Below are 18,945 nucleotides of genomic sequence, written 5' to 3'. Positions count from 1 at the left end.
TAACTATCCCTGGGACCTTGAATGGTTTAAATCAATCTTGATATTCCATATATTCTTCAGACAATGTAAACATGAATTTAAATTAAAAATTATTGAGTCCTTGGTGAAAAAATGGGTATTAAAATTTGAATTATTTTACTCACGGGATCATTATTATTGTTATGAAAGGCTTGACCATAAATTTAGTCAAGATGAATAGTCTGATAACAACATTTACCAATATGAACCTACTAAAAAATAGCAAACTTCCTCACGTGTCAAGAAGGGCGCGATTTCTCCGACGTTAAATTTTGCGTCCCGTGATATTTAATCGAATAATAGGTCACATTTCATTATTGGCATTCATTCGATATCACTATATATTTGTCTAAACACCAACTGAAAATGTTATTTATCTTCTGCAGTTATTTTTGAGAACAACTGGGAATGCCTGACAATTATTCCATTTCCGATTTAATTTTGCGAATGAGTTCTGAGTTTGCTGCAATGTTATTCTTTGTATTGCGCAATACCATTTTACATAAGTGTGATTCATTTTTCATTACGTTAATTATATCGTGCTATAGCATCCATTTCTTGATATCATTGCTCGTAAAAGTTATATTGAAAACCAAGATCAACTTCTTTGTAGTCAAAAATTTTACTCATTAAAGCTTGAATAAATAAAATACTTCTGTAACAGATGTTATGACTTAATTCATCGTCGTTAAAACTACAAAAACGTAAATATCACTTCTTGATAATAATTTTCACGGCAATACTAAAATTAAATTCTGCACTTTTGTTATTAAAAATGAAAGTAATAACATCAATGTTTATAGAAATAAAATTACTCTTGAAGTTTAGTTTAAAAATAACGTTGTGTGAGCAATCCTAAGGCTGCTGGAAGAAGGAATGTCAGAAGAGTAACAACTGGCATCAAACCTCCGCTTCCTGAAATTAAGAATAAGTGATACTTGAGACCCAGTTTGCTTCTCATGCCTATAATCATTAAAAAAACTGCTATGGCAGTCATGGCTGGACATAACGTATATGATTCGATTTTGAACTTTTCTATTTTTTCAAACATACTATACTACTATGCTATTATAAAATGATGTCTACCGCGATATATTGCCTACTAAGGTGCGGTCCAAGGTCTACCGTGTCACCCGCTGCTCGTATAAAAGGAAGCAATTTGTTGGTAGATACCAGGAAATAATTCCAAATATTTATTATTGTCATTGATGGAATGAATACATGAAAATATTATAACATGTTGTATTTAACCTTTCTTCCTTCAATATGGTGACTAATTTAATTTTCTATTTAATTATTTCCTAGGATATGTACAAATTAGGCGTACATAGCAAAATTAAAGCATATAAATAAGCGATGTGCATGACGAATGGAAAATGCAGCGGTAACCCTTACGCTATAGTACTATCTTGAGATAGGTTTCGTGCTGTAATAGCATATAACAATTTTACTTCAAATGATATCTTACCAACGTTGCATCCATCAGTAGTGCATGTGCGATTGCATGTCTCAATTTCAGTGTCACGGGGTTGCGCAGATGTGCATCCATTTCCTATTCCAGCATAGGAACAACCGCGAGTAATTCTACGAGGATATCCCTCCACACTTTCTGTTATAATGAAAATGGAACTATTTTAAAGAATATGTTTAAAATTGTTTAAATTGATCGAGTTCAATTTTGTAAAGTGAATTTAAAAAAAAAGAATATTGGTTCACATACTCCTAGTTCCTTTCTCGAGCCCGCTTTCGTGGATTACACAACTTGAGTGGTATGGATGACTGCATGCAGCTGGCATTGGTGGATTTTCAAGGCATTGATCATAGCTATCAGTATAGTATGTGGCACGTGACGAGCATGTGATACATTCGGGTCTTGCAGCTAAAACGCATTGAGTTATATAACTAGCAAGAAATAAAGTAGAAAATATCATCTACTGACGTAAGATAAACTAATGGTAACCATTGGAATTCGAGAATGCATTAATTTTGGATAACGAAGAAACTACTAGCGGCGTGAAAATAATAATAAGTGTATAATTTTATAAATGAATATTTGAAACATAATATCATATTCAAATCCAGTGTTTATTTAATTAATACATACTCCCAATATTAAACAATGATAACAAAAAAATGAATCCTAAATATGTTTCAAACAAACTAAATGTAAGTTGAAAAAATGTAAAAAAGAACTCACGCCATCCAACGTTACATCCGTCACCCTGGCATGTTTCAGTGCAAGTGACTTTCTTGAAACTGAGACTTCCGACTGAAGCTTCAGCGCATTCTCTTGTCACGGCAGCAGTGGCGCACTCACGTACAACACTAACAAGTTTATATCCTGGATCGGCTGTTATAGGTTTATTTGCGTTAGTGATAGTTTAACATAAACCCTTTCTCAAAAATGAAATATATGTACTCGTATATATTAATGTAAAAAATAAAATGTCTCCTCTGCAAATATCTGCACTATCTGAATAATATATTAGTCATTATTTGCTGTGGTTGTGCCTCGTAAATATTATAGCCACTCTATGAATGCTTATATTTATTACAATATAATTTATTGGAAAACAGCTAAAATAAGAAATTTAAACAAATTACTAACTTTGCGTTACAGGTATATTTTGTACAAAAGTAATTTATCCACCTGTGTAAGAAAGATCAACTCTGTCAGATATATGGTATATTGCTGTATGTTTGCAATGAGTTGATCCGCTCGGACAAGCTTGTCTTGCTGTTGCTGTGTTGCAGCTACCGTCCCCTGTTGTATCACTACAAACGACACATTGGAGCACAACTGCTTCATTACCGTTGATCACTCCATCAGCTGAAGCACAAATAATATTATCTATTATCATGTGGGTAATCAATTTCCCAAACTGCCGTGTAGTTAAATATTTCAAATGTCAAATTGAAATTTTCAATATTTTATAATGAAACTGAATGAAAAAATTATTTCTATGTTAAAAATCGAAAATCAAACCTGTGTTGGTGTTGCAGTCATTGGTATCACAGGTAGAGAAACAGTTAAACTCGCTGTAACCAACATCGTTAATCGGTGAGTCAGTGTGAATTTCGTTGAATACACATTGATCAACAGATTTGAAATCAGATGTGCAAGCTTTAGTGGTGACAGTGCGGATAACTGCATCGGCTGAATATGAAATAATATATACAAATTGATTCTTCAACTTATTTTTATGCTTCTCAATTTACGTTAAATATAACAATTCTACTTACATCCGTCAAAAATGGCTGATGTTCCTGTAGAGCAATATGCTTCATTCCCTGGACAATCCACACTTGTTGTTGATGTACTACATCCGCTATCAATTTCAGAGTTACACTGAACACATTTTCTGGAGGCCCCGCTTGAGGTTGAAGCTAGGAAAACATAGAATATTTAATAAGTTGACTTATATTAATATAAATCCTAATTCTTTTTTCATATTATTACCCTGGGTAGATTTTAAATTACATGTTTCAACTCTATTCAGAACGTTTCGACCTATTTCTAAATATATAGTCATATCTGAAGAACTTTCCAATTGAACATCTTTGTGGCATATTTTCTTTTTCGTTCCGAAAAAATAGATTTATTACTATTAGTAACACTTTTTTGATCAATTCATTTTTTTTTTCGAACGAGAGTACCATATTGTTCTGTACTACGACTATTTTGGGACATCTAGAAATATTAATAAAACGCATGGTACTTGCACTTTGATTCTCTGTAGCAAATAAAAATTAATTTCAGTCCAATACAACACGCCATACCACAGGAAATGTTTGTAAAAATCTGTACATTAGGAATTTACTTACTAACTGCCGTGCTGCAATTAGTACCAGACCATCCTGAGTCACAAACGCATACTCCGGTGATATAGTTGCAGCTTCCTCTGTTACAATTATTTGGGCATTGTTTCAATGAGGCTGAAAAACAATTATACAAATAATTCTCTTCTTTTTATCTTGTACAAAAATAATCAATCCTAAATGCAAACCTGTATTTTCAGTGTTACAGTTGTCGGGTGCGCTGCAATGATAGAAGCATTCTGTGATCGCGGTCGGATTGCCGGTAGCATCAATAACAGTTATACATCTATCTGCGGTTGGAACTGCGTTGGAGTGAGTGTCTTCGTCATCATCACTCTCAGCACAAGCTCGCTCAACAGCCGTAGTGACACCTTAACAACATTGACAAAACATATATGATTTTATATTCGTTTGATATCAGTGCAACATTTTTTTGAGAAATCAGTAAAGTTTAACTTTACCGTCAACAACTGTAAATTTTGCATTGCAGTAATGCACTTTCGTTCCGGCATCGGCAGCGCAAGTAGCAGAAGCTGTTGTCCCTGTTACAATAGTAAAACAAGTTTCCGCTGCCTCTCCATCATATTGAGCACCATTGCAAACGTAACAATCCAAGCCTAAAATAATAAATGGTTGTTACAAAATTGTTCAAGACGTCAGTGATCTGAAGATAAAAATAAAAAAAATAGGTTTTATCGTTTTTAGCAAGCATGAAACAATCATAGCGAAATCGTAAAATAAACTTTGTTATTGAAATAAGAAATTAAATTGGTAATTATCCAAGTTTGGTTACACGTTATTGGCTTTTCATACTTTGAATATTTCAAAGTCTAAAAGTGGATATAACAACGTAATTAAGGGACAAACAATTTGTAACACGTTTCGCTTAATTAAATACATTGTTTAAAAAAGGTTGGTATAATTTTTCCTGTGATATTCTAATTTTCTCTTTTACAAATTAGAAGCATCAATGCCTCTTGTCAAACTTACTGTATGTACGGCCAAGGATACCAAAGATCACAAAAAAAGGTGTTAAATATTTCATCTTTATGTTCAAGTGAATAAACTTTGAATTTCAAAACTGTAAATAAAAATATCGTTGTTATCATTATCGTTGTACGTGTGTTAAAAAGAACGAAACAACGACTTTACCTAAATTTGAACAAAAATCTCCTATAGTAACATCCTGAATTTACGGAAAACTGCTTCGAAAAATATCTTGAATAAATACTGATTCTTTATAGATTAAATGTTTATGCCTTAAAATGTACAATATACTCTCGAATAAAACAATTTTCATCTGTATAATAATTTAATAAGACCAGTATTCAATGTAATAAATAAATATCTTCGATAAAAATTGGATTTGAACCTTTCATCTAGATAAGATTTTAAAAAAAATAATTGACTAAAAACTGTTTTTATATTTTCCTGATTAAACAAATCTAAAACTTTTGAAATATTGCTTAATTTTATCGTAGTGAACTACAACTCATGTGCTGAAACATCGTGTGAAGTTTTTCTGATCACCTGTTAATTCAACTGTAGCGTTAGTAGTATAGGTACATAAAAGTCAGAATTCATAACACATTAGAGATCAGACGATAGTTCGAATCAAGTGCGAGCGAATTAACTCAACTGATAATTTTCCTTGTGTGCTCCATATATATAGGAAACGGTAACAATGGCGCGCTATTTTTCAATTTCTATTGTTTTTATGTTGGACGATATCTCGGGTCTCTCATCTACATTGAAGTTTCCCTACTCTCGTAACGTAGCAACGGGTTTGTAAAATTTCTAATGAATGTCTGAGGGGAACTATCTATTCTGTTTTCTCTTTCTCATTCTTTCTAGATTGATGTCGGAAAATACTAATATATCACACAATAGTAAATGAATGCAATGCCTACCAACGATTTGCATTGCTTGAAAAAATGTATATCGAACCATTTGCAAGTGTGCGCTTTAGGACAACATATGTTGTGGTACTCATTTATGTCTAGCTGCATATCTATAGGAGTATCTCGGGAAATACTTTGATATTCTTGTCGTTAATTTGATTACTTGCCACATCTCCAGAAATTTCCGCTCATTCTTTGAAAATACTCTTAGAAAAATTATTAATTCCTCAATTGTTTTTTCAGTAATTTGTACCGGGAATGTGATTGTTTTTAAATAGAGAATGTGTTTGTATATATTATTTATATTTTGACAGATGATTCCTTTGTGCTGAATTGTGATGTCAGTTTTCTTTAAAATTATTCACAAATTTCCCGATTGTCGATTACGACAAAAAAATTATTGCTGCGTCAACATAAATAACTCTCTGTAATCTTTCTGTTATTCGTATTTATTGGCTATGTAAATTGGCACACATAAGTAAGCACTCGATATTGAGTAAATATCGGTTACTATAGTATATAAGATTAGTTTGTAACATCAAATAACTATCCTTGGGACCTTGAATGGTTTAAATCAACCTTGATATTCCAAATATTCTTCAGACAATGTAAAGAGGAATTTAAATTAAAAATTATTGAGTCCTAGGTGGAAAAATGGGTGTTAAAGTTTAAACTATTTTGCTCACGGGATCATTATTATTGTTATGAAAGGCTTGACCATAAATTTAGTGAAGATGAAAAGTCTAATGACAACCTTTACCAACATGAACCTACTAAAAAATAGCAAACTTCCTAAAGTCTCGAGAAGGGCACGATTTCTCCGATGTTGAATTTCTCGTCCCGTTATATTAATCGAATAATAGGTCACATTTCATTATTGGCATTCATGCGATATCACTATATATTTGTCTAAACACAAACTGAAATTGTTATTTACCTTTTGCAGTTATTTTTGACAACAACTGGGAATGCCTGACCATTATTCCAATTCCTATTTAATAATGCGAATTTCTGAGTTTGCTGCAATATTATTCTTTGTATTGCGCAATATCATTTTACATAAAAGTGTTTCATTTTTTATTATGTTAGATAGCATGCTATTTCATCCATTTCTTGATATTATTGCGCGTAAAAGTTATATTGAACACCAAGATCAACTTCTTTGTAGTCAAAAAATTTTGGTATTGAAAAAAAAGCATGAGCACCGTGGGAGTACATCTTAACTCATACGCTAATCATATAACACAAATAATAAACTTCATGAAACTTTATTCAATAGTCACGACTCATTAAGGCTTGAATAAATAATATACTTCTGTTACAGATGTTATGGCCTAATTCATCGTCGTTAAAACTACAAAAACTTAAAAATCACTTTTTGATAATAATTTTCACGGAAATACTCAAATCAAATCCTGCACTTTTGTTAATATAAAGAAAAGTAATAACATCAATATTCATAGAAATAAAATTACTCTCGAAGTTTAGTTTAAAAGTAACGTTGTGTGAGCCATCCAAAGGCTGCTGGAAGTAGGAATGTCAGAAGAGTAACGACTGGCATCAAACCTCCGCTTCCTGAAATTAAGAATAAGTGATACTTGAGACCCAGTTTGCTCCTCATGCCTATAATCATTGAAAAAATTGCTATGGCAGTCATGGATTGACATAACGTATAGGATTCGATTTGGAACTTTTCTATTATTTCAAACATACTATGCTACTATGCTATTATAGCATGATGTCTTCCGCGATATATTGCCTACTAAGGTGCAGTCCAAGGTCTACCTCGTCACCCGCTGCTCGTATAAAAGGAGGCAATTTGTTGGTAGGTACCAGGAAAGAATTAAAAATATCTATTATTGTCATTGATGGAACGAATAGATGAAAATATTATAACATGTTGTATTTAACCTTTCTTCCCTTAAAATGGTGACTAATTCAATTTTATATTTGATTATTTCCTAGGATATGTACAAATTAAGCGTTCATAGCAAAATTAAAGCATATAAATAGGCGATATGCATGGCAAAAGGAAAATGCAGCGGTAACCCTTACGCTATAGTACTATCTTGAGATAGGTTTCGTGGTCTAATAGCACAAAACAATTTTACTTCAAATGACATCTTACCAACGTTGCATCCATCAGTAGTGCATGTGCGATTGCATGTCTCAATTTCAGTGTCACGGGGTTGCGCAGATGTGCATCCATTTCCTATTCCAGCATAGGGACAACCGCGAGTAATTCTACGAGGATATCCCTCCACACTTTCTGTTATAATGAAAATGGAAATATTTTAAAGAATATGTTTAAAATTGTTTAAATTAATCGAGTTAAGTTTTGTAAATTAAATTTAAAAAAATAATAATATTGGTTCACATACTTCTATATCCTTTCTCGAGCCCGCCTTCGTGGATTACACAACTTTAGTGGTATGGATGACTGCATGCAGCTGGCATTGGTGGATTTTTAAGGCATTGATCAGAGCCATCAGTATCGTAATCATTAACTGTGGCACCAGTGTTTGTCGAGCATGTGATACATTCGGGTCTTGCAGCTAAAACGCATTGAATTACATAATTAGCCAGAAATAAAGTAGAAAATATCATCTATTGACGTAAGATAAACTAATGGTAACCATTGGAATTCGAGTATGCATTAATCTTGGACAACGAAGAAACTACTAGCGGCGTAAAAATAATAATAATAGGTGTATAATTTCATAAGTGAATTTTCCAAACATTATATCATATTCAAATCCAGTGTTTATTTAATTAATATAATCACCCAATATATAACAATTCTAAAAAAATGAATTCTAAATATGTTTCAAACAAACTAAACTTTAAGTTGATTAAATGTAAAAAAGAACTCACGCCATCCAACGTTACATCCGTCACCCTGGCATGTTTCAGTGCACGTAACTTTCTTGAAACTGAGACTTCCATCTGAAACTTCAGTGCATCCGCTTGTCACGGCAGCAGTGGCGCACTCACGTACAACACTAACAAGTTTATATCCCGGATCGGCTGTTATAGATTTATTTATATAAGTGAAAGTTTAAACTTATTCCTTTGCCTAAAATGAAAGATTTGTATATAATAGTGGGAAAAAAATAAAATGTCTATTCTGGGAATATCTGCATTATCATATCTGCTTGCAGTTGTGCTTCGTAAATTTTATAGCCTTCCTACGAATGCTTATAATTATTGCAAAATAATTCAATGAAAACAGCCAAATTTTTTAAAGAAATTCAAACAATGTACCTAACTTTGCCCACAGGCATATTCTGTGCAAAAGTAATTTATTCATATGTGTAAGAAAGATCGACTCTGTCAGCTTTATGGTATATTGCTGTATGTTTGCAATGATTTGATCCGCTCGGACAAGCTTGTCTTGCTGTTACTTTTTTGCAACCACCGCCCCCTGTGGTATCACTACAAACGACACATTGAAGCGCAACTGCTTCATTACCGTTCATCATTCCATCAGCTGAAGCACAAATAATATTATCATGTCGGTTATAAACTTCCCAAACTGCTTTCTCATTAAATATTTCAAATGTCAAATTAGAATATTTCAATGTTTTATAACAAAACGGTATGAAAAAAATATTTCAATGCTAGAAATCAAAAATCAAACCTGTGTTGGTTTTTCAATGATCGGTATCGCAGGTAGGGAAACAGTTAAACTCGCTGTAATTAACACTTGTATCGCTAATTGGTGAGTCACTGTAAATATCGTTGAATACGCATTTATGAACAGCTTTGAAATTAGCTGAGCAAGCTTTGGTGGTGACAGTGCGGATAACTGCATCGGCTGAATATGGGATAATATATACAAATTGATTTTTCAAACTATTTTTAAGCTTCTCAATCTTCGTTAATTATAACAATTCTACTTACATCCGTCAAAAATGGTTGATGTTCATGTAGAGCAATATGCTTCAGTCCCTGGACAGTCTACACCTACACTTGTTGATGTACTACATCCGCTATCAATTTCTGAGTTACACTGAACACATTTTCTGGAGGCCCAGATTAGCGTTGAAGCTAGGGAAACATAGAATTTTAAATAGGTTTACTTATATTATTATAAATCTTAAGTCTTTTTTCCTATTATTACTCTGGGTAGATTTTACATTATGTGTTCAACTCTAATTAGAACGTTTCGACCAATTTCTAAATATATACTAATATTTGAAGAACTTTCGAATTGAACATCTTTGTGGCATATATTTTTTTTCGTTCGGAAAAATTATCATTAATACTATAAGTAACACTTTTGGGATCAAGTCATTTTTTCCGAACATGAGTACAATATCGTTCTGTACCACGACTGTTTTGGGACATCTAGAGATATTATTAAAACGCCTGGTACTTGCACTATGATTCTCTGTAGAAAAAATAAATGATTTCAGTTCAATACAACACGCCATACCAAAAGAAATGTTTGTAAGAATCTGTACTTAAGAAGTTTACTTACTAACTACCGTGTTGCAATAAGTACCTGACCATCCTGAGGCACAAACGCATACTCCGGTGATATAGTTGCAGCTCCCTTGACTATGGAGGTACAATCATTTGGGCATTGTTTCAAAGAGGCTGAAAAAAATTTATCATGATAATTCTCCTTTTTCTAGCTTGTGCTTAAAATTCAATCTTAAATGCAAACCTTAATTTCCAGTGTTACAGTTGTCAGGTGTGCTGCAATGATAGTAGCATTCTGTGGTCGCGGTAGAATTGCCGATAGCATCAAGAGCAGTTATACTGCGGTTGGAACAGCGTCGAAGTGAGTGTCTTCATCAAACGTACTCGCAGCACAGCGTCGCACTACACCCGTAGTGACACCTTAACAATATCGAGAGCAGAAATATGGTTTTATAGCTGTTTGATATCAGTTCAGCTTTATTTTAAAGTTACTGTAAATTTTGTACTGCAGTAATACACAGTAGTTCCCGAATCAGCAGTGCAAGCAGTAGAAGTTGTTGTCCCTGATACAGTAGTGAAACAGTTTCTGCTGCCTCTCCATGATAATTAGTATCTGTGCAGGTGTTGCAATCCAAACCTAAAATAATTAATGGTTGTTACAAAATTGTTCAAGAGGTAAGTTATCTCAAGATAAGCATAAGCATAAAAGAGTCGGTTTTATCGTGTTTCCAAACAGTAAATAATGATATCAAAATTTTAAAATTAACTTTGTTATAGAATTGGAAAATTAAATTGGCAATTATCCAAGTGGTGTTGCACATTAATAAATTTTCATATTTCGAATATTTCAAAGTGGATTTGACAACGTACTTGGGGGATAAACTATTTGCAATATGTTTCGTCCACATACATGGTTCAAAAATTTCCAAGAACAAGGTTAGTATAACTTTTGCTTTGATATTGTAATTCACACTTCTATAAATTAGATGCATAAATGCCTCTTATTAAACTTACCGTAGGGCCAAGGATACTAAAGATTACAGAAAAAGATGTTGAATATTTCATCTTTGTGTTCAAGTGAATAAACTTTGATTTTGAAAAATGGAAATAAAAATATCGTTGGTATTATTATCGTTGTATGTTTGTTAAAAAGAACAAAACAACGACTTTACCTAAATTTGAACAAAAATCTTCTATAGTAACATCCTAAATTTACAAAAAAACTGCTACGAAAAATATCTTGAAGTATTACTGATTCTATATAGATCAAATGATTATGCCTTAAAATGTACAATAAAGTCTCAAAGAAAACGATTTTCATCCGTATAATAGTTTAATAAGACCAGTATTCAATGTAATAAATAAATAACCTCGATAAAAATTAAATTTGAACCTTCCATCTAGATAAGTTACAAAAAATAATTGAATAAAAACTGTTTCTATATTTTCCCGATTGAACAAATCTAAAACCTTTGAAATATTGCTTACTTTTATCGTAGTGAACTACAACTCATGTGCTGAAACACCGTGTGAAGTTTTTCTGATCACCTGTTAATTCAACTGTAGCGTTATTAGTATAGGTACATAAAAGTCAGAATTCATAATACATTAGAGATCACACGATAGTTCGAATCAAGTGCGAGCGAATCAACTCGACTGAAAATTTTCCTTGTGTGCTTATTATATATAGGAAACGGTAACAATGACGTGGTATTTTTCAATTTATATGTTACTTATCGATTTTAATGGTTACTTATCGATTTTAATCGGTAAGTATGTTGATAGGTATTTGTCTGTCTGTATGTCTGTTTGTCTGTTAGATGCACGCGATATCTCACGAAAGCGAGATTTAATCTGCTCCAGATTTTGCATGCGCATTCATCTTATCTCGGACCAGAAGCCTATTGATTTTGGGCAAATTATGTCGAATAATTAGCGAGTTATTAATTAATTAGTGATGGGACACAAGGTGTCACTATGGAGTAAGAGCGCTGTTTTGGGGATCCCCTAACCTCCGATCGATAAGTCTTCGGTCTCTGACCGATATTCTCCTTTTTTATGTTAGGCGATATCTCGAGTCTCTCACTAACATATCAAAACATATTTACATTTCACCCTTTCCTGAATTTGATGCAAGCTATAAATTTCAGCATTAATATAAAAGTTTCATTCAGGGTAAACCTCAAACAAATATTGCTGACATTCTAAAATCAAATACAGTGAGTAATCTGTTTACCAAATTTCAAAAAGTATAGCTGAGGCGCTGTGCAAAAAACAGGCTAGTAATATAGCAAATTATGTTATAGCTTCAAAGCGTTGCACCACCATGCAGATTAAACCGTGTCTTCTGGTGTTACTCTCAGTTCTGACTATTTCTCTATACAATGAATGATAAAGTAGGCTTATGGCGACTCGTCAAGCATGAAGGCAACAAAAATATTTGCTGAATCAGTTTTTCATATTCATTAAGAGTCGATGTCGCGAAATGAACAGGGTATAAACAAAATAATAACACAATGTTGCAGTGTTATCATGAAAATTCCAAAGGTTTTTAGACCTAACAATGAGAATGAAATCAGCATGCATGTAAACACACAAACAATTATAAATGTATTTCGCACGTGGAATTTATTACACATCAATATACAGATCTAACTACTGAACCGGGTCAGGATACATCATTTTGTACACAATCAAGCATGAGAGAATGATGATTGGCACGCTTGAAGTGGGGTTTATTGTTAAAAACATGAAAAAGAATAAAACAATTTCTCAGCACAAATCTATCTTTAATTGAAACTAAATTTTTGTGTAACAATATAACAAAGTAACAATAAAAAGAAATCTGCATAACACGATACTGGTATCAGGATAAATATTTGATAAAGTCACGAGCATGAGAACTCGTATTTGTGATAGCTTTCCAAGAAGAGCATCAGATAGCATGCTATAGCATCTGTTTTGTGAGATCATTGCGCGTAGAAAGTTATATTGAACACCAAGATCAACTTCTTTGTAACCAAAAAATGTTGTTATTAAAAATAGCCAGCATGGAAACACTGTGGGAGTTTATCTTAGCTTATGCGCTAATCATCGTTTCTGCATTTCTTATTTCCTAAATTCATATAACACAAACTTCATGAAAATTTGTTCAAAAGTCGCGACTCCTTAAGGCTTGAATAAATAAAATACTTCTGTAACAGAAGTTATGGCCTAATTGATCGTCGTTAAAACTACAAAAAAGTGAAAATCACTTCTTGATAATAAGTTTCACGGCAATACTCAAATTTAGTCCTCTACTTTTGTTAATATAAATAAAAGTACTAACATCAATGTTGATAAAAATAAAAATTACTCTGGAAAATTAGTTTAAAAATAACGTTGTGTGAGCAATCCAAAGGCTGCTGGATGGAAGGAAGAATGTCAAAAGAGTAACGACTGGCATCAAACCTCCGCTTCCTGAAATTAAGAATGGGTAATAATTAAGGCCCAGTTTTATTGTTCATATGTATTATTATTTATATTTTGGTTTTCTTGATTTCGTGCTATAGCTTCAAATGCTCATTATCAATGAAATAAACTATTAAGGCAATCATGACTGGATAAAACGTATATGATTCGATTTGGAACTATTCTATTATTTCAAACATAATATACTACTATGTTATGATACGATGTCTACCGCCATAAAGTTCTCATTTATCGTAAATATATTCATACCACCCCTAGACGTTGAAAATTCAGAACATGGCAGATGAGTTGCAGCACTTAAGATACCAATTTAACATTTATAAAGCAACCAATTATTTTGTGTGACGATGTAATCATATGTCCTCAAATATTCATTAGAAAAATAGAACACACACAACCATAAGTTCTCCAAATGTTACAACATTTATATTTATGAAGTTGCTCATTACTAAATTTTTATATTAGCTATAACGTACCGACATTACATCCATCTGTTGTGCATGTACGATTGCATGACTCCATTTCTGTGTCACGAGGAGTGTACGTAGAGCAGGCAGTTCCGATGTCAGAATGGAAGCAACCGCGAGTTATTCTTCGAGGATATCCCTCAACACTTTCTGTAACGATAACAAATTTGAAAATCTAAAACAGTATTTTAATATCTCAACTGTACAAATGGATATAGGGAGTTCCAGTTACGTACTTCTGCTTCCTTTTTGTATTCCGCTTTCTTGGATCACGCAGTATGCTTCATACGGATAAGTACAAGCAGCAGCCATAGGAGGATTTTCAATGCATTGATCATAGTCATCAGTATCGTATACGAGATGTGACGAGCATGTGATGCATTCGGGTCTTGCAGCTAAAACGCATTGAATTATAAAATTAGCAAGAAATAGCGAAGAAAACATCATCTATTGACGTAATATAAATTAATCGTAATTATTGGAATTGGAGTATGCATCAATTTTGGATAACGAAGAAACTACAAGCGGTGTGAAAATGATAATAAGTGCATATTTCAGGAAGTGAATTTTTCGAACATTCTATCATATTCAAATCCAGTATTTATTTAATTAATACATACTCCCGATATTAAACATTATTAAAAAAAATTAATCCTAAATATGTTTCAAACAAACTAAAGTTTAGGTTGAATAAATGTAAAATAGAACTCACGCCATCCAACGTTACAACCGTCACCCTGGCATGTTTCAGTGCAAGTAACTTTCTTAAAACTGAGACTTTCAACTGAAGTTTCAGTGCATCCGCTTGACACAGCAGCCGTGGCGCACTCACGTACAACACTAACAAGATCATATCCTGGATCGGCTGTTATAGGTTTATTCATATAAGTGAAAGTTTAAACTTATCCCTTTGCCCAAATTGAAAGATTTGTATATATTAGTGGGAAAAAAATAAAATGTCTATTCTGGTAATATCTGTATTATCATACCTGCTTGCAGTTGTGCTTTGTAAATTGTATAGCCTTCCTATGAATGCTTATATTTATTACAATATAGTTTAATGGAAACAGCCAAAAATTTTAAATATATTTAAACAAATTACCTAACTTTCCCTACAGGTATATTCTGTGCAAAAGTAATTTATCCACCTGTGTAAGAAAGGTCGACTCTGTCAAATATATGGTATATTGCTGTATGTTTGCAATGAGTTGATCCGCTCGGACAAGCTTTTCTTGTTGTATCTGTGTTACAGGTACCGGATCCTGTGGTATCACTACAAACGACACATTGAAGCAAAACTGCTTCATTACCGTTGATCACTCCATCAGCTGAAGCACAAATAATATTATCATTATCGGTAATCAATTTCCCAAATTGCCGTCTAATTAAATATTTTAAATGTCAAATTAAAATATTTCAAGGTTTTATAACGAAACTGTATGAAAAATTTCAATATTAGAAATCAAAAATCAAACCTGTGTTGGTGTTGCAATCATTGCTATCGCAGGTAGAGAAACAGTTAAACTCGCTGTAACCAACACTTGTATCGCTAATTGGTGAGTCACTGTGAATATCGTTGAATACGCATTGATCAACAGCTTTGAAATCAGCTGTGCAAGCTTTCGTGGTGACAGTGCGGATAACTGCATCGGCTAAATATGAAATAATATATACAAATTGATTTTTCAAACTATTCTTATGCTTCTCAATCTCCGTTAATTATAACAATTCTACTTACATCCGTCAAAAATGGTTGATGTTCTTGTAGAGCAATATGCTTCAGTCCCTGGACAATCCACACTTGTTGTTGATGTACTACATCCGCTATCAATTTCTGAGTTACACTGAACACATTTTCTGGAGGACCCGCTTGAGGTTGAAGCTAGGAAAACATAAAATATTCAATAAGTTTACTTATTTTATGAATATTCTTGATATCTTTTTCGTCTTTTTACTCTGGGTAGATTTTACTTTACATGTCCAACTCTAATTAGAACGTTTCGACCTATTTCTAAATATATCGTCATCTCTGAGAAACTTCCAAATTGAACATCTTTGTGGCTCATATTTCATTTTTTGTTCCGAAAAATTTGTATTATTACTATTAGTAACACTTCTTTGATAAAATCATTAATTTTGAACGTGAGTAGCATATTTTTCTGTAACACGACCGTTTTGGGACATCAAAAAATATTAATAAAACGCATGGTACTTGCAATTCGATTCTCTGTAGCAAATAAAAATTGATTTCAGTTCAATACAACACGCCATACCGCAGGAAATGTTTGTAAGAGTCTGTACTTAAAAAATTTACTTACTAACTGCCGTGGTGCAATCAGTACCAGACCATCCTGAGGCACAAACGCATACTCCGGTGATATAGTTGCAGCTCCCTTGACTAGATCCGGACGAACAATCATTTGGGCATTGTTTCAACGAGTCTGAAAAAAAAATAATCATAATAACTCTCCTTTTTCTAGCTTGTGTTTAAAATTCAATCTTAAATGCAAACCTGTTTTTTCAGTGTTACAGTTGTCAGGTGTGCTGCAATGATAATAGCATATTGTGGTCGCGGTTGGATTGCCAGTAGCATCAAGAGTAGTTATACATCTATCTGCGGTTGGAACTGCGTCGGAGTGAGTGTCTTCATCAGAAGTACTCGCAGCACAGCCTCGCACAACAACCGTAGTGACACCTTAACAATACCGATAGCAGAAATATGGTTTTATAGCTGTTAGATATCAGAGGAACATTTATTTCAAAATCAGAAAAGTTTAACTTTACCATCAATTACTGTAAATTTTGTACTACAGTAATACACAGTTGTTCCCGAATTAGCTGTACAAGCATTAGAAGCTGTTGTCCCTGATACAGTAGTGAAACAAGTTTGTGCTGTCTCTCCATCATAATTATTATCTGTGCAGGTGTAGCAATTCAAACCTAAAATAATAAATGGTTGTTACAATATTGTTCAGGAGGTATAAGTGATCTGAAGGTAAGCATAAAAGAAACGGGTTTATCGTGTTTACAAAACAATAAATATTGATATCGAAATTGTAAAATAAACTTTGTTATGCAGTAGAAATGAGGCAACTGGCAAATATCCAAGTGGTGTTGCACATCAGTAAATTTTCATACTTCGAATATTTTAAAGTGTATATGACAACGTACTTAGGGGATAAAATATTTGCAATATGTTTCGTCCACATACATGGTTCAAAAATTTCCAAGAACGAGGTTAGTACAACTTTTGCTTTGATATTCTAATTTACACTTCTATAAGTTATATGCATAAATGCCTGTTATCAAACTTACCGTATGTACGGCCAAGGATACCAAAGATCACAAGCAAAGATGTTAAATATTTCATCTTTATGTTCAAGATTTTAAAATTGTAAATAAAAATATCGTAGTTATTATTATCGTTGTACGTTTGTTAGAAAGAACAAAACAACAACTTTGCCTGAATTTGAACAAATATCTCTTATAGTAACATCCTAACTTTACAAAAAAATTGCTTCGAAAATATCTTGAATAAATACTTATTCCCTCAAATAATTATGCCTTAAAATGTACAATATAATCTCAAATAAAACGATTTTTCATCTGAATAATAATTTAATAAGACCAGTATTCAATGTAATTAATGAATAACCTCGATAAAAATTGGATGTGAACCTTGCATCTAGATAAGTTACAAAAAATAATTGAATAAAAACCGTCTTATATTTTCCTGATTAAACAAATCTAACACTTTCGGAATATTGCTTAATTTTATCGTAGTGAACTACAACTCATGTGCTGAAACATCGTGTGAAGTTTTTCTGATCTCCTGTTAATTCAACTGTAGCGTTAGTAGTATAGGTACATAAAAGTCAGAATCCATAACACATTAGAGATCAGACGATAGTTCGAATCAAGTGCGAGCGAATTAACTCAACTGATAATTTTCCTTGTGTGCTCCATATATATAGGAAACGGTAACAATGGCGCGCTATTTTTCAATTTCTATTGATATTATGTTAGACGATATCTCGAGACTCTCATCTACATTGAATGGTGTTGAACATTCTTTTCATTTTAAAACCTCCTTAGCAACGTTTATCGAATTTGATACGTGCAAGCCATTTGGAATACTGTCTCTACTCTCGCAACGTAGCAACGGGTTTGTAAAGTTTCAAATGAATGTCTGAAGGAAACTCCCTATTCTGTGTTCTCGTTCTCATTCTTTCTAGATTGATGTCGGAAATCACTAACATATCAAAACATATTTACATTTCACCCTTTCCTGAATTTGATGCAAGCTATGAATTTCAGCATTAATATAAAAGTTTCATTCAGGGTAAACATCACACATATATTGTTGACATTGTAAAATCAAATACATTGTGAGTAATCCGTTTACCAAATTTCAAAAAGTCTAGCTGAGGCCTTGTGCAAAAAGCAGGCTAGGAATATCGCAAATTATGTTAAAGCTTCAAATCGTTGCACCACCATGCAGATTAAATTGCGTCGTCTGGTGTTACTCTCAGTCCTGACTATTTCTCTGTACGATGAATGATGAGGTAGGCTTTCATTGTTGGATTATATTTACTTTACTTATGGCGAATCGTCAAGCATGAAGATAACAAAAATATTTGCTGAATCAGTTTTCCATATTCATTAAGAGTCAATGTCGCGAAATGAACAGGGTATAAACAAAAATAATAACACAATGTTGCAGTGTTATCGTGATTTCAACGGCTTTCAGACCTAACAATGAGAATAAAAAATCAGCATGCATGTAAAACACAAACAACTCAAAATGTATTTCGAACGTGACATTTATTACACATCGATAT

At 32.9% G+C, this 18,945-nt stretch overlaps 3 protein-coding genes and 1 long non-coding RNA gene across 4 annotated transcripts in view; all 4 read right to left on the bottom strand.

Moving 5' to 3' along the window:
* Nucleotides 1-615: 615 nt before the first annotated feature.
* Nucleotides 616-4,918, bottom strand: LOC120330427 (uncharacterized). Its single transcript, XM_078118263.1, has 11 exons — nt 4,828-4,918; nt 4,299-4,454; nt 4,026-4,208; nt 3,844-3,954; nt 3,262-3,405; nt 3,005-3,175; nt 2,669-2,848; nt 2,216-2,368; nt 1,739-1,897; nt 1,487-1,627; nt 616-933 (listed from the first exon to the last, which is right to left on the bottom strand). The coding sequence occupies exons 1-11, from the start codon at nt 4,880-4,882 to the stop codon at nt 848-850; spliced, it is 1,539 nt and encodes a 512-aa protein (XP_077974389.1). The 5' UTR covers nt 4,883-4,918; the 3' UTR covers nt 616-847.
* Nucleotides 4,919-7,020: 2,102 nt separating this feature from the next.
* LOC144430608 (uncharacterized) lies at nt 7,021-9,217 on the bottom strand. The gene is made up of 5 exons (XR_013479623.1): nt 9,211-9,217; nt 8,613-8,765; nt 8,120-8,293; nt 7,867-8,007; nt 7,021-7,313 (listed from the first exon to the last, which is right to left on the bottom strand). It is a non-coding gene; the product is annotated as an uncharacterized LOC144430608 (long non-coding RNA).
* Nucleotides 9,218-10,224: 1,007 nt separating this feature from the next.
* Nucleotides 10,225-18,945, bottom strand: part of LOC120330426 (uncharacterized) — a 29,772-nt gene continuing 21,051 nt past the window's right edge. The window contains exon 4 of the mRNA XM_078118618.1: nt 10,225-10,340. Within this exon, the coding sequence (XP_077974744.1) occupies nt 10,225-10,340 (116 nt within the window). The remainder of the gene's footprint in view (nt 10,341-18,945) is intronic.
* On the bottom strand, nt 12,604-17,610 carry LOC120330144 (uncharacterized). Its single transcript, XM_078118259.1, has 11 exons — nt 17,420-17,610; nt 16,889-17,044; nt 16,617-16,799; nt 16,423-16,545; nt 15,843-15,986; nt 15,580-15,756; nt 15,253-15,432; nt 14,817-14,969; nt 14,341-14,499; nt 14,114-14,254; nt 12,604-13,625 (listed from the first exon to the last, which is right to left on the bottom strand). Exons 1-11 carry the CDS (start codon nt 17,472-17,474, stop codon nt 13,531-13,533), a joined length of 1,566 nt encoding a protein of 521 aa, XP_077974385.1. The 5' UTR covers nt 17,475-17,610; the 3' UTR covers nt 12,604-13,530.

The sequence above is a fragment of the Styela clava genome, chromosome 12 (genome assembly GCF_964204865.1).
Source record: "Styela clava chromosome 12, kaStyClav1.hap1.2, whole genome shotgun sequence".
Classification (NCBI taxonomy): domain Eukaryota; kingdom Metazoa; phylum Chordata; class Ascidiacea; order Stolidobranchia; family Styelidae; genus Styela; species Styela clava.
Note: the sequence above shows the minus strand (reverse complement) of the source record. Positions and strands in the feature narration are given on the sequence as shown.